We start from the raw sequence: 16,160 nt of genomic DNA, 5'->3' as shown, positions 1-16,160 counted from the left end.
GACGTACTCGCATGCGTTCTCGCGTCAGCAGCTCGTATCTGGCTGCGCGTGACGACGACCCTGCAGCGCGGTGAGTGCTTGTAAAACCGGCCGTGCGCACCGTTGCGGGGAAGCGTAGCGGAAAAACCGAGCCGTTTCTCGCTGCGTCTTATTTTCTCTGTTAGCTTCGTATACCGTCGTGCCGAGCGCATTGCGTTGCTATTATACGCGCGTTTTGTTTGACAGTTGGAAAATGCGGGTAACGCGTCGTGAGGCTTGTCCCTTCGTCGATGTCGACAAGGCGGCGCCGCACACTGCGCTCGCGAAATACGTAGTTTCCGGTGTAAAGTGCGCTAAGAGGGAAATGGCTTTACGTCATTTTCGAATGCCAGTGAACGGTGAATGAGCTGTAGCTGCCGCGCAGGCGGCTCTCTCGCGTAATCGATCTTGCAGTTCGATTTCTTTAGCGAAGGAACAAGCTTTTTAAATTGGATTGGTGGCCCCTAATCTCTACCAGCCGTGTTGCTTGACGTAGGGCTCCAGTTTCAAAGAACGCAGCAATATATATGTGTATATGTATATCCGAACCGCATTAACAACTCAAAAGCAACGGTATACGTGCAGGTCCATGACGTGGGGCAGCAAAGAACCGATCTATAGCTGTACCGTGATCATAATTAAGAGTTAATACTGTAATCAGGCACGCAAACCGCGCTTGGCTTTTCTTGGGAGTTTTGCCACTCGTGTGGGTTGTGAGTTGTGTCGACGACACCGTGTCTACGAAACCAAAACCAATGGCAGTATGGAAATTTGACTTAGTGACATAAGTTCGCGTCAAATGCTTCAGAATTTCTGAATACTCAATTGTTTGTTGAGGCGGATTCGGAACAGTATGATGTTCGATCGCATTTTTGAAAAAAAGAAAATATTTGCAGAAACCTGGTTCGCTAGCTTTTCCGCGCAAAATTCGAGTATGAATTAAGGTAGGCTTCAACCCCGGTTTATGGCCTATATAGGGTGTCCCAGCCAGCATTAACCAAGCTGTTCAAAAGGGGAAAAGAAAGAGAAAAAAAAATGACAAGAATTACCGTGCAAGATATTATGTTAAAACCTGAAGTGCTCGGTCGACAGGCCGCTGACCGCAGGTCTTATAAGCGTATCATGAATTTCTTTTATATATTTCTTTTATTTGAATAGCTTGACTAACGTGAGCGCTTCGCTGTTGAATGCTCTGCCAACCGCACTACATGTTCACATTTCAGGAGCAGCGTGATAGAAACGACTCCACGCGTCATGTATAGGTGTTCCGCTTGCGAGGAGGTACTGAAATTCGTTACGGAACAGCTTATGGGGGAGTTTCGTGATCACTTATCGCGAGTACTTGAAGACTAGTTGAAATGTTGAATCATGTCAAAGCTTATTATTTTTTTCTGGCACAAATGACGCGGTAGTAGAGAGTACCTGATACTTTTCTCGCCTGACAAACCTGTCTCTGTGCATAAAGCAAAAATCTTCATCGTAGTTTAATGACGATGCAACCTCGCTATAACGATAATAACTTGGTTATGGTACGCATTTTTTGCTTATAGATTCCAGGTTGCTTTAATATATATCTCGCACCTCGGACATGAACTTTCTGGACGGGTTCTTATGCTATCTCATTGATTGATTGATTGATTGACTGATTGATTGATTGATTGATTGATTGATTGATTGATTGATTGATTGATTGATTGATTGATTGATTGGGTCCTTAATTGCCAAATTGATGGGAACATACATCACCACGAAGTTAGTGTTTCCTTTTTTTTTACACCTTTCAGATACTATAACGGCAGTATTCAGGACAAACTTCCGAATGGACTTTCCCTTTGATCTCATCGAACTAGTCGTTTACGCTGTGATGGGGTAAGTCTTGACCACCCGTCAGCGTATCAATTTAGCGCCTCCCGCTGGCGTTGTTCTCACGAAGTTTGTTTATTGTGTGCTATTATTTTTGCCCAATGATGATGTCTTTTCAGGGCCGCCTGTGGAGTGCTGGGCGCCACGTTCGTCTACATGCACAAGAGGGTTGTGCTGTTCAACCGAAAACACAAGCGCATGAGCGCTTTCCTGCAGAGGAAGTACGTATTGCACTCACGCTCAGGCCTGACCTCACCGCCTCGCCTTGTGTTGTTGGAGTGAGCCAGTTGTTGTCGTACGAAAGCGATAGTTAATGGTGATCCTCAGTTCGTTGCCTCCTTTAATATACAACGATGTCAGATCGCAGGCGCTGAGTATATATGCGTAAGCGACCGGGCTATTCTCCGTGACTTGCACGTGACGTCACAGATGCCATATTGAAGCCACATTCGCAGCTTCGACTGCGCTGCAGGTGATAAGACGGAAATAAGAAGATCAGGGGCAGAATTCACAAAGCTTTTCGATATCGTTAGCGCTGTTTACCATTGGTCAGCTGCTTTTGCTCCTTTCGCGCAATCTTTTCATGAAAACGGGCCCAAATTACGACTCAGCCGATTAGCGCGCCAGTAGCAGGCAGTTCCTAATTATAGAGGAGGCAACTAGGCGCATGTATACGCAATATATACGTATTTGTGTCAGTGACACTGTTCTTGTGCACAAACCGAACTTTATATTTTGTGCGTGTGACCGTTAATGATGCTCCTTAACTACTAAATTTCCTTATTACTCCATCATGGCTACAGTGCTCACGTCAAATGCGAGCGTTCCGTCAACGCGGTAATACATAGCCTCAGAGACGCGTGCCGTCCGATCTCGGAGGTCATGCGACGTAGAAACTCTTACAGTTGAAGGAAAAGTGGCACAACAGGGTTGTTTTGCGCGCATAATTTCAACGAATAAAATTTTACTTATTAGCTTTCTATAATAACGATTTTAGTGGCATGTTATGATTGCAGAATTGAAGTCAGCCAGTACTTTCTTCGCTGTACGAAAAAAAAAAAAACATTCAATGGTGCATACCGATGAACCGTACACTTGTGCAAGGCATGGTGAAAACATATACTGCAATGGTTACAAAGATAAACCGAGGAACCGTATCTCCTTTTCAGATAGCGACACTAAAGACTTGCTCACGCACCTTTTCTGTAATTTTGCAATTTCGTAGGCTTCCACAAGGGAGATTGTGGAAGCCTACGAAACAGCAAAATTACAGGAAAGGTGCGTGAGCAAGCCTTCAGTGTCGCTATCTGAAAAGGAGATACGGTTCCTCGGTTTATCTTTGTGACCATTGCAGTATATGTTTTCACCATGCCTTGCACACATGTGCGGTTCATCGATATGCACCACGGCATGTTTTTGTTTTGTTTTTTTTCTGTCACGTTTGTTTCCGCTCGTACAGTATATATACATCGATGCGTGCGAAAAATAAAATTTATAGTTACAAGTGAAGCGCAGTCTCTGTGTATATGTTTCTTTCTACGTCCTCGTTGAGTCGCGCATATACACTCTATCATGAAATACTCGTGCTTGTCTCTACGAAGCACTAATGCGCGTAACCTTCTTCCTTCCTTCCTTCCTTCCTTCCTTTTTTAGGTGAACGTAACCTAAAAAAAATAACGGGTGGTTTCGTTTTCTTTTTCAGCCGGTTTCTATACCCGCTGATCATTACTGTATTCATATCATCGGCCACGTTTCCCGAGGGCCTCGGACAATTCATGGCTGCAGAGGTGAGACTGCACTCTATAAATGTGTTTTGAAGTAGGAGTGGTAATGCAGCGCGGAATGAAAATAAAAGTAAATTCACCGACGATTACGATACTCCCAAATGCGACATTTGAGCGCAGTTCTACAGGTGTTTTCATTTCGCGATATATTGGCTGGCGCGGATCATCTGGAGATCATAAGAGGCAGCGCGTGGTGACGCGTAGGCGCGATTCACAGCAGCCACCGCAGACAGACCTCCCAGACGACGCGCGCTGCTCTAGCGCCATCTCGTAGCCATCATCGCCGCACTATGACCTCACGTTTTTCTAATCGCCGCGTTACGGCCTCACCTTTCCGCCTGACGGCTCCACTGCACCCTCCTCCGCTTTCCTCCTCGCGTCTTTCACCCCCACTGCGCTCCGCGTTCGCGCTTTCATTCTTCGCTGCGCTCGTGCGCTGGGTTACGCCGACGTTCGCCACAGGAACGGGCGCTTGAGCTGCGCTCTAAACGGGTGAAAAGAGAGGACGGGAGGGGGCGGGGGGGGGGGAGATGGTCGTGTGCTGCAGAAAGGAAGTCGCACGTACGGGCGCGATTCTTAGTGAAAGTCGTCGCGGTCGTAGTCCAGCTGGATATTCGGTAGTGGTATTTTTGATCCGTGTGAATCCAGCGCTATCACCTTACTTAGTCCAGCTGTCTGGGCTAGTTTGCATGTTTAATGTCGGCCAACAGCAGCGGCCCATACTGTCGGGCGTAGTTATTGCGGTGTAAAAGTCCAGCTCTCTTCCAAAACTGTCTGTTAACATTGTTTATCAGTTTTACCAACCTCCTATTGACTTTACTGGCATCCTTTTTTGCATTTACAATCTCATGACACTCGTTCATACAGTGCCATAATTAACTCTACTTAATTATTTTCTTCTAAAGAGAGTTCTCAATACGATGTATTTAGAAATTGAAGTCGCGATTTTCTTTAGACAGTTTTCAATACAATTTCTTTTCAATTGAAGTTGCTTTCATTCTGGTGTGCGGCGTTTACCTGAATGTTGCGAGTGAACCGTAGCTGCACGCACGGACGTTTTTCTTCGTTGCTTTTTAGCTTTTCTGAGTTATTTCAATGCCACTGTCACTTTAATGTCGGCATTCCAGCTGCGCGAAGCCTGCTTGCCGAGTTTTCTATTGCCGTGTTGTACCACCAGGTGGGCGCAGGTGGACTCTACACAACCAAGCCGACGTCATCGTAAAATGTCTTACGGGTTTGCGGTGACAGTTGTTCCAACTGTTACCGCGATGCCTTTGCGAAATCGTGACATCTATCGGTAATGGACAGTGAATCGCTTTGACATTTTTATTCCTCCTATAGCAGAAAATAGCAAATAAACACTTAAAATGCTGCAAAGGGCGTTTATGGAGGAGGCACTGCGCCGTACGCGAGTCTTTGAGTGGTTTGATCGCTTCCAAGAGTAGAAATGCGCGTTAAAGGCCATCCTTATTTCGGCCGACCTTCAACCAGTCGTGCTCTACGAGATTGAAAGACCACGGAGTGGCTGCAGAGTGGAATTTCAATGTAGAATTAAGCATGAGGCACAAAGGACAAAAGAAAAAAAAAAAGACAAGAGAGAGAACATTTGTTTGAATTTGCGCCAAAGTATGAAAAATCGCATTGACAGTGACGGTCAATCACTCAAGAACTTTATTGAGGTCCTGAGGAGGTTTAAGCCGTTGGAGATCGCACGCGGGGAGCTCCTTGGGCCGAAACCGTAGGCGACGCCCAAGTCGGGACGGGAACGTGGTGACGCTCCGCCAGTTCTTGGGCCCTCTGGACGGCCTTGAGTTGGAGTTTGAGGTCCGGGCTTTTGAGCGCTTCTTCCCATTCGGGCTCACTGGAGAGATGGCCCTCTGGTAACGCGGTACATAGCCAAAGCATGTGCGAGAGTAAGCAATAAAGTTGTGGGCAGTCTGGGCAATTTGCCGGTATTTCTGAGTTGTAGTGACTTAGTAACCCTCGTGATGGATACGAGTCCGTTTGCAACATTCGAAACGCGGCTGCCTGCGCACGTTCGGGTTTGACGTGCGGGAGTGGGTATTTCATTCCGCCTTTTCGATAGTGTAAGGTGATTTCTTGGTAAGTGAGTGGCGGGTCATTAAACTGAATGTCCAGCCCCTCGGAGGCCGTGGGACCGTCGCGGCGGCAAAGTTCTCGCGCACGGTCGCGCGTGACAATGACAATTAAAGACCATTTTTCTGTCACCTCGGGTGACGAAAGCTGGTGTATGGGTATGACTCCGAAACAAAGCAAGTTTCTAGACAGTTGAATACGTCTTCTTCACCAAGACGGAAAAAAAGCGACACGTGGCTTTTGTGGAGATGATGATAACTTCTTTTTTTTTTCTTTTGTGTTTGTGGAGTGGTGCAGCGGGAATTTGTTCCTCCAGGACAGGCTGCCAATTAAAAATTTTACTTTGAGTTATTAATGCGATTAAGAGACTATGTGCCATGTGCGAGGAGTGGAACGTGCAAAATCGTGGAATGCGACTGACTGGTTTCTACATCACGAACGCGCCGCAACTCACACTGATTTGGCTATGTATTTAGCCTTTCAGGGATGGGCCGGCGTTCCTTACGCATTCTATTCATTAGACCGAACTTTCTCTGATTTTGTTTTGTTGTTTCTTTAGGAAACAGAAATTTCTATAAAGAAAGGGGGTTTACCACGTGCACTAGGTGAAGACAACTTCGCAGGGGCCACTCAACAGCATATTAAGCCTGAGAAGCTCCGAAGTTGCTTCGAACGGTGGGAGAAAAGGTTTGCCAAGTGTATTGACTCCGTTAGAAACTATATTGAAGGAACCTAAGTGCTTTTTTTCCTAAATGAAAAAAGTGTGTTTCTCTCGAACGCAATCCAGTTTTCCTTGGGTCCCTCCCCGTACACTCAGTACACCCTTTAGTACTGACCGAGGTATACCGAAGTACAATTCGAGGTTCGTAGTATACCTTTGGCGAACGCCCGAGTGGCTGTCATTCGATTTCGCCTCTCCCTGATGTTGCGCTATATATACGACATATCCTGCGAAATGTCATTGCGCCCTGCAGTTTGGCTGCTGGTGGTATGGTGGTGATGGCGACCGAATAACTACCTTACACCCCCCTTGCGCTCTTTTCTAAAGCGCGGCAGCGGCGGGCTCCAGACAGCGCTTGCGCCCACCGGATCCAACCGGTTAGCGAGAGCGTGCTTATATATATAACGCGTCCGCTCGCGTATACGGGTTGACCCCAACTGCATATGTATGGAGGATATAACTCCCCGCGGCCGCTGTTTGGCGCGCTCCGCACGGGATGCAGTTGGCGGAAGGGTCTGGAAAGTTGCGCAAGTAGCGGGATACATAATCTATCATTCTAAGAACATCGAATAAAACTTTGAAAGGCTCGCTCATTCCAGCACTATAGGGAAGGAGGGGGGGGGGGAAGAGGATCGTGGGGCACGATGCGAGCGTCGTCGTAAATAGAGAGTGAAAGCGGCGTGGTATTCGTTGCTCTCCTGCCAGGTTATTGGCCATTTCTGCTACGACCCCCTTGTAGAAAAAGACTTTTACATCTTTGAGGTCCTTTAATATCTCACTATCTAGCAAAAACCTGTTGCGCTTCTGCCGTCTGAGCTCACGTAAAGCGCTGCTGACAGGAAGGTGCACCGGTCGCAAAATGCTTGACATCTGCACACACGTACTACGTGGCAAAAGTATAGCTCAAAAAATCTTAACAGTCCCAGCGTGTACGTGAATGCGACAAAGTCTGGTCGAGTGGACTTGTTGGGCCGTAAACCTATCATCGGGTAAGGCTGAGTTGGCGTCTAAGCGAACTCGGTCAACCCACCTGCAAGAGGTGGGTTGACTCGCCCAACACGCTTGGCAAGATGCAGTTAAACGCGGTCGCGTCGAGATGGGTCAGCTCGACTTGCGACTCGACGCGGTCACATCGATTAAACGAAGCGAGTGTTAGTTCGATGCAGTTTGGCCGAGTGCATACGAGAGGCCTACGTGGCATGCACTCGGTGTAGATTTTTTCGCGGGATGTGTGCGCTTGAGCAACCTGCACCACAGCGAATACGGCGCCGCTGTTTTTGAATGACATATGCATTTGTGGTGATGAGGCGCGCCTTCGTTTCCCAGCCTGGCGACTACCGAAGGCAGCCTGGCGCCGGCGTATATAGCTTGGTTGATAAGGTGTGGCTGCAGAGTGCTGTGCGTGTGACAAGGGGTTCGAGGACATCGCTTATATATGGCAACTCGTGCGCCAAAGTCGGGCTGTCTACAGCCAACCGGCGGCGCGCCTCCTGTACATGGCAAAAATATACGTGGGAGCGTTAAAATATACGCTCACTGCCGCACTGTTCGTTTATTGCAGCTTCATCCTTTCTTTTCTTTTTAGTGGCACGAGCATCGGGTGACACTCTTGTTTCTTGCGCTGCACTTCCGTTTCACTTCCTGAGACGACCGGGGACGAAATTCAAAATAGATCAGAAAAAAGAAAACAGGAAAAAAAAGCGCAGTACAAAGTTCATGGGCTTTTGTTATGGATATGATATCAGAACATAACTTCAGTTACAAGTTGAGTTACTGAAGTGTCTGAAATAACTACATTCATTAGGAATCACTGATTACCTCACACCAGAGCACAGAATCGTAGACGTTAGACTCTCTACGTGAGCACGACTTGGCGAAATTCCTGGAAACCCGGAAGTAGAAAGCGGAAGTAATGACGTCACACAAGAAGGTGGCATGATGGCTAAGCGGCTAAATAAAGGAAAACAGTTGCCTGGCATAGACTGAGCATCTGCCTAGCAGAGCGGATGCGACGTCACTCCCTCCTATCTCGCTTCTCTCCCGGCACTCACCTACTCGCTCGCTTGCTCGCAAAAGCTGCGCGCGCGCTCGTTAAATGCTCTGACGTCAGCAGTGGAGAGAGCGCGTAAGGTGCGCTTCGAGCGCCGCTTGCCATGGGGCTACGCCCCGCTAGGCGGCGCGCGCTGCGCTTCCTCCTCGCCCGCATATCGTGCCAGGGGAAAGACGTTCTCTCGTTTAACCTAAAGAACAACGCCGAGGCGCGGGTGTCACTAAAAAAAAAAAAAAATCTAAGTCAAACTTCAGAGTCGCCTATCACTTTTTATTTTTAAGGGGGGGGGGGGGCATTCTGTTCTTTAAGCGATACGAGTGGCTTTTAATTTTGGGGAAATGAAAGTAAATAAAAGCGTAGTATAACGCCTCTGTGAAAACCAAAATTGGAAGCTTATGCATTATTCGCGGTTACCGGTTGTCAAACTCTGGTACCAGAGTTTTAATCTACAGGAGAAATTACATTGTAGCAGCAATTTTCTTAGAATTGTTTTCTTTACTCTTTGTTACGTACCGCGGTAGCCCAGTGGCTGAGCTCGAGATCGTGCGTTTGATCCCGGTCGCGGCGGTCGCATTCCGATGTGGGCGTCGAACGCTGTACTATAAGAGCAGGTATCAGCCAATCTCCGATTGGAGCGGAATGCGAAATCGCGGTTTCGCCCAAAAGGCGAAGCATTTATAGCGATAGCAAAGTAGTAGACAGCTACATGAAGTAAGGTTCGTAGTTTTGTCGGCCGTCTCAGTTGCAGTCAACGTTCACTTACTAATTAAATTGGCAAGCATGGGGTTACGCGCGCACTGGAAAGCATGAACAAATCTCACTCGATGACCGCGAACACTCGTCACATCGCTGGTGTGACGAAGAGCGCAACCAGAGTGGAGTGAACGTATCGTGCTGTCTCGCTTCAACGCGTCTCCGAAATTTGACATTACACGTGTTCCAGCACCATGATTACGAAAAGACAGCGCACATGAAGGCTCCAGCCATCTCTGCTCATGTTTCGCCAGCTCAGCTCTGCTCATGATATTTCGCCCGAAAGGCGAAGCATCGATTGATATAGCAAATTATTAGACAGCTATACGCAGTACGCTTAATAGTTTTATTAGCTGTTAATAGTTTTATTAGCTGTAAAAACGCTGTAAACCTTCGCTTCCTAACAAAATTAACAAGCACGAAGTCAATCGCGCACAGGCTTACACAGTGAGATTAACACATCTCGCTCGATGACCGCGGACATCCGCTGTCAGAACGCTGGCGTGATGAGCGAATTCCTCTTAGTGCAGCCTCTCGCATAAACGCGAACTATAGGCGCGCGAGAACACAGCGCACACGAAGCCATCAGCTATCTCGGGTGGGTTAGTGTTCGAACCCACTGCAGATTACCTAGGAGATAGGACGCGCCCGACCGCGCCATGGGCAGCCATGGCCGGGGTGGAAGCAGAGATGGGCGCACATCTCTCCACCCCTTTTGCGCGCGCGCGTAAAGTCGGCGCGCACCCAACCCGCCTGCCTCCCTTGCGCGCGCGAGGAGACGCCGCCGCACCAAGCCATCACCCTTTTCGACTCACCCTCGCAAGCTTTCCCTCGTACCTACAGCATACGGCGTGCGTCCGCGATGTTATCGCACTTGCACTTTATACCGAACATCACGGCGACGCCGATGCCAGAAATTCGCCTGGAGTGTTCATATAGTTGCTAACGCAATAAAACCAGAACGACAGGTAGTCGACGCAGCTCACTTTCTGAGAAGTGCTATGCATGTGTTAGCCATGCCAATGTCAGTATCCGTGAAATGTCGTTTAGAATGTGAATTTGTACGTCGCCTGTATGTAGATGCCTAGTTTGACGTATACACGCTCTAAACATTTCGAAACCCCGCTCTAGTGTACGTTGTATGCGTGCGCCTCTGCCTTGTCGTGCTGCTGTATTACACTGGCTTCTGTTCAAGAGCTTCAGTGTATATACAGATGATTACGCGTGCTTTCACAGCTAACAACGCACGAGGCGGTGCACGACCTGTTCACAAATTTCACGTGGACCTCGAGTGACCTGGGCGTTGACGAACACATGGTGGTCAACCACTGGGGCACCACCAAGGGCCGCGTCTTCCTCACGCTCAGCCTGTTCATCTTCATGAACCTGTGGATGACCGCGTTGGCCGCCACCATACCCGTGCCGCTGGGCCTCTTCATACCCGTCTTCAAGATGGGTGAGCACGGCTGCCTTGCATGCGCCTGCACGTGGCGGGATCTGTTGCTTAAAACGAAAAGAAAGAAATATGGCACTTACTATAAGCTGGAGTATACAAATCGGCCATAACGATTGTGGAACGAGGCGCCTCGGTGTGTTCTTGCGAACAGTGTACGTGAAGGAATGACCGAGCTGTCGCGTAGCGTAGACCTGAGGAATTTGGCAGGAAGTGCTTGCGAGTTCCCAAAACACAATGTGGCTGCTTTCGGCGTCGCTGGCAGGCAAGGCCCGTGCGTCTGGGTTTTCTTTGCGGACATCAGTAACGTGTGCATACTATATCACGTAACCTTATTGCTTTTGCGTGCGTATTTCGTTCATTTCGCAGCCGGTGTGCCGTGTATAATCTCACCTTATGTTTCAATCTTATCATTTGTAGTCCCTGCTATATCTTACCGGTATGCCCGTGCGTTATGTGTTACGAAAATATTTGCCTGGATGCGTTGAGGGCGGCATCTTTTCGTCGTACACGCTCGTCGTTCTATGCCACCGACTCATAAAATGGCGTCCGCTCAACGGCCTTTTTCAGGCGCCGCTTTCGGCAGGCTCGTTGGAGAAACGATGGCTGTCCTTTTTCCGGAAGGTATACGCATGGGCGACAACATCAACAAGGTCATCCCTGGCGGCTATGCTGTCGCAGGTAAGAGTCACCGTGTCACCGCCACCCATGGCAGAAAGGTTGGCTGAGCGCTTGGCGTTCGGGAAGATAGCGTAGCAAAACGCAGTGTACACCTTGCGGTTTCGCTTGCGCTTTTTCGTGGGTATGTCGCTGGAGTAGAAGCCTTTAGCTCTCGGCCAACTCCGATGTCGCCTATTCAAATGCTTGTAAAACACAGAAGTGCTTCTATCAGACAACAACAGGACCAATTTGAGTAAACTTTGTTGCGTTTGAAAGAGTAATTTCGATTATATAGTGACTGTATAGAAAGCAGAATTTTGATTTAGGGCCTTGTTGTTTTGGCAAACATTGCTTAGGAATAGTCAGATTAACAAAAAAAAATGAAGCACGAAGTTTAGAAATCCGTACCTGTGCACCAAAAACAGATATCTCAGTTCTATAAACTGCATCCGTTAGAACACTTAAAGGGCCCCTCACCAGGTCTGGCCGTATTCAGCTGACAAGCGCAGAGCATACATTGCGTGATAATGATCGTGTCTGCAAAGAAGTACATCGCTACGCGTCGCGGAAAGGTCTGAAATTTCATACCGAACGCCGTTTTTCCATCTCCTCGCGATAATCGCGCTCCAAGCCGGAAGGTGACGTACTCGCATCCCTGCGCCTACGCACTCGAGCCCGCAGTGTGACGTCGCTCGTGGTGACACGTGACTTCGAGAATTATTCAAGGCGCCATCTGTTATTTGTGTGATCTGTTGCTTGAATTGACGAGTTGATGTTTAGAGAAATTATAAAACACGCAAACGTATTGTCTGCGTGTTTTTTTGCTTTACTCGCACCGAAGCGAGAGGTATATGCTTCGTATATGCTTGTTCCCACGGTTGTGCGGTCACGTGCGCAGGCACCGAAACTATGCATTTTCTACCGTGTTCCTGTCATGCTCTGCGATCCACTTTTTCTGCCTCAGTATTCGTGTGGTACTGAATTATACCGCTAGTCATATGCCCTTGTGAACTGCGCGCTAAATCATGCGCTGCGCGAAACGATAATAGCTGGCGCGCAACGCCGCCAGCGAAAGTGCGCATCGCCGAAAAAAAAAAAACGAGAAAAAAAGTGAAGGCGGGACCCGTGACGTATGTCACGCGGTCCTCGAGGTCCGGCATGGGAGAACGCAGGGAAGGAATTTCGCTTGCGGAAGCTATAGACGGGGCGAGTGTCTCGCGATGCAGCGGAGCTCGCCTTTGAAGTCGCGGGTTCGCGGCACTGAAATATTTCTATCTCGGCTATTAATGGAGCCGACTTCAAAAACTTTTGCGGCAGAACGCTTCCTAGAAGGACACGTAACAACATCCAGCTTATAACCAAAATTTTCTATGGGGCCTGGTGAGGGACGCTTTAAAGCGAACAAATTTGATCAATGAATGCGCACTTTACGTATAATTTTTACAGTGTTTACGAGGGCTTGACAAGAGGTCCTACTCACAAATCAGTGGTATATTTCAAAGCGATTGTTGTATTTGTTTCGCCGTCCCTCCGTTAATTGGTGCTTCGTCTGACCTAGCTGTCTAGACCAGTCTCGGCTTTGACGCTGTCTCGTTCTCTTCGCCCTTACAGGCGCCGCAGCCATGGCCGGGGCCGCCACACGTACCATATCGACCGCTGTCATCGCGTTCGAGATGACGGGACAGATGTCGCACATACTCCCAGTCATGGTCAGTTTGCATACGTTTCTTGCTCCGCAGTTGGGTGACATCGGGCTCGTGAAGCACGTTTTAACTGTTAAAAGTAAACGCGTGCCGTGGTCGAAGCACGTGCGTTGTCCCGATGGCCTGTTTCACCTGGTATATGACCCAGCTATACGCACTTGTGTGAGCTGACAGTCGACAGTAAAGATCACCGTGTAAGAGCACTATGTAAGGTCGTCCTGACCCTTGTGGCGCTGAGTGCCGGCGTTGTCAGCAAGAGGTTCCGCTCCACTCCCGCTGCGCATGGCTGCGGCACAGTTGTAAGAGAAGTGCGCGCTAAAGACGAGTTCAACTGACACTGCGCGCAGAGAAAGTGACAAAGGGAGCTCATTGCGTTCAGCTTTTCGCGCCATGCAGTGCCGCGACAAGGTGGCAGCGCGCTTTTCTACGTTTGGTGCAGGCGCGCAACGCTTGAGTGAGCAAGAACGTAGCTGAGCAGGGCGAGCATCAAGGGGCAGGAAATTCGCAGTTTCATAAACGCTACCGATTGCGCTCAACACTTCCTGAATGTCCTCGGGGAAGGTTATCTTTTTGGACGATCGTATACGAGCAACAATGCTTAAGGAACTTTTGAAGACATTTTGGCCGCATTTCTCCTATAGTGTCCATCACCTGACGAGTGAATGGTGGGGGTGCCATCATAAACGCACTGTCACAAAGGTACACTTCGATAGCGATGTGTTTGCACATCGCCTTGCGCCGTGTTAAAGCCAGCGTTCTGTTCTATTTCAGATAGCGGTGCTGATTGCGAACGCTGTGTCCCAGATGCTTCAGCCTTCAGTGTATGATTTGATCATCAAACTGAAGAAGCTGCCATACCTACCGCCTATCCTGTCTACGTCTTCCGAGTGAGTTTTGTTGGTTACATTGACGCAGCTCTACCGTCAAAGGTGCCTGTAGAATTGGAAGCTTACAGCGGCGCAAGCGGTGTTTATGATGATCTTTGCATCATTATTGTTGGTAGATGCTGACCGTCCTGTAAAGCTGTAACGCAGTCAGAAAGGTATGCGGAGCGCTCACTAACTTGAGTTATCGGCACCTCCTGTGTGGGGTACGTAGGATTTTCGCTTTTGCATAACATCGCCGAAAAATCAGCAGGTCCCGGGTCTTGAACGCGCACCCGCGCGGCAAACCTTGCGGAACGATTGGCGAAGGGATCATCGTGATACCGCTTCCCGCAGATGTGCTATTCGCCGGTCCGCTGTCATGTCGCGTGCAGCGAAACACACGTGTGCATCTCCCTTTTGTCTGCTCGGTGATCGCCGTTACACAGGGCCCACAGCATCTACGTGGAGGACATCATGGTGCGCGACGTGGTCTTCATCTGGCAGGGCGCCACCTACAAGGACCTCAAACACCTGCTGCGCACCAACAAGCGCCTGAACTGTTTTCCGCTCGTCGAGTCGCCCGGTGAGTGGCGTGTGCCTGTAGTCCCAGCGCGCGCTCCAACTCGCAGCTTTCGACGTCGCGCTCATATTGTAGCGAATTGCCTGACCTTCTATAGCGGAACATATGTGCGGCTGTGTATGAACCCTGAGAAAGAAACATTCGCAGCCAGCAGCAGCAGCCACAAGCATGGGTGGATGTACTTATATGTATACCGCTACACTGACAGGCTGTCCCAGCTAACTTTAGCCAGAGTTTAAAAATATGCGAATGCCACGTAGCTGGACAGAACCAAGGTAATGTTGTTTGCCGTCGCTTCTAGATACTCATATTTCTTCATTTAACCTAATTAGATCATTTTACTTAATTAATTGATCAACTTCTCAAATATAAGATGAAAAGTGTCAATGAGAAAATTGTAGAGCGACATGAAAAACTCCGGATACAGCTTTCTGCTGCTCATTGCGTGCTACATCGAAGTGTTTCTCCGAGCGTGAAAGAAGCCCGTGAATACACGAAAAATTGCCGCGCGACTGGCCGCCCGAGGCACTATTTGAGGATATTTGGGGTTCATCGATTAATCAATTAGGAAGAACTGTTTAATTAGGTAGAATGAAAAAAATAATAATCCGTGTATCTCCAAGCGACCGCGAGTAACATTCCCTTAGTTCTGTCCAGCTACGTGGCATTCGCATATTTTTAAACTCTCGCTAAAGTTAGCTGTGACACCTTGTATATATTCTTGTAAACATGCATGTCTTTAATAATCTCTGAAATTTACGTGAGCTCTTCTTTTTGAACATACAGAAACCTTGTTCTTGGTCTCACTCTGGCACATGCGCGCACGTATGAGCGAGTGCGAGCATATAAAATGAGCGATCTGCCCCCGACTTGCGCAGCTATACCGATGGCTGTCCGTGCAAGATGGACACATTGGTGTGAATGCATAGTGTGCGGGTGCGTGTTGCGTCGGTTGCACGTTCGTTGTGATGATTGCAAATAAACGCTTATTTACAAAATAGTTCCACCTCCTCTGGTGAGGCCTAAGTTGAGGGCTATATATGTTGCAGAAATCCGCATAAGTGTCTCGCGCCACTGCGGTCCGGTTCACGAGCCGTCGCTGAGAGACAGCACAGAAGATCATGCGAATGTTTTTCTTTGCTTTCTGTTATTGCGATAGCAATTATTGGGACACTCCAGGCGAATGTTCGGCGTGGCCTTGATGTTTCGTATACTGTACAAGTGCTATAAGATCATATCGCGCCGTGTGCTGTGGGTGCGAGGGTGAGACGAGAAGGATGGCGGTTTGATGCGCGCCGTCTTCCCGCGCGCCCAATTTTGGTCATGTGACGAAACGCGCGCAAGAGGAGGGGGCGGAGTGAGCGCGCGGTAACGTGATCACGAGCGCTCCAGGGGGCCAGGTGACGTCTCCTGCACTGGCTGTCCTTGCCCTAAGCGCATAGGCAGCCCGCGTGCCCTGTCTTGGAGGTAATCTGCGACGGGTGCAAAGCTTGGGCGAGGCGAGATGGCTGGTGGCATCACGTGTGCTGTCTTTCCGCGCGCCTACTGTTGTAGGCCGTGTAATCTCAAGTATCAGAGATACGTTGAAGCGAGAGGTACCACAATGTGTTCG

General features: G+C 48.9%; 1 protein-coding gene across 3 annotated transcripts in view; it reads left to right on the top strand.

The window, feature by feature from the left end:
- The window catches only part of ClC-a (chloride channel protein 2), a 152,464-nt gene that overhangs the window by 112,745 nt on the left and 23,559 nt on the right, over positions 1–16,160 (top strand). For all 3 annotated transcript variants that reach the window (XM_075681263.1, XM_075681264.1, XM_075681265.1), the window contains 8 exons: positions 1,803–1,887; positions 2,001–2,102; positions 3,584–3,668; positions 10,523–10,742; positions 11,310–11,420; positions 13,011–13,108; positions 13,874–13,989; positions 14,415–14,551. In XM_075681263.1, coding sequence (XP_075537378.1) covers positions 1,803–1,887; positions 2,001–2,102; positions 3,584–3,668; positions 10,523–10,742; positions 11,310–11,420; positions 13,011–13,108; positions 13,874–13,989; positions 14,415–14,551 — 954 coding nt within the window. The remainder of the gene's footprint in view (positions 1–1,802; positions 1,888–2,000; positions 2,103–3,583; positions 3,669–10,522; positions 10,743–11,309; positions 11,421–13,010; positions 13,109–13,873; positions 13,990–14,414; positions 14,552–16,160) is intronic.

Source organism: Dermacentor variabilis, chromosome 2 (assembly GCF_050947875.1).
Source record: "Dermacentor variabilis isolate Ectoservices chromosome 2, ASM5094787v1, whole genome shotgun sequence".
Lineage (NCBI taxonomy): Eukaryota > Metazoa > Arthropoda > Arachnida > Ixodida > Ixodidae > Dermacentor > Dermacentor variabilis.
Note: the sequence above shows the minus strand (reverse complement) of the source record. Positions and strands in the feature narration are given on the sequence as shown.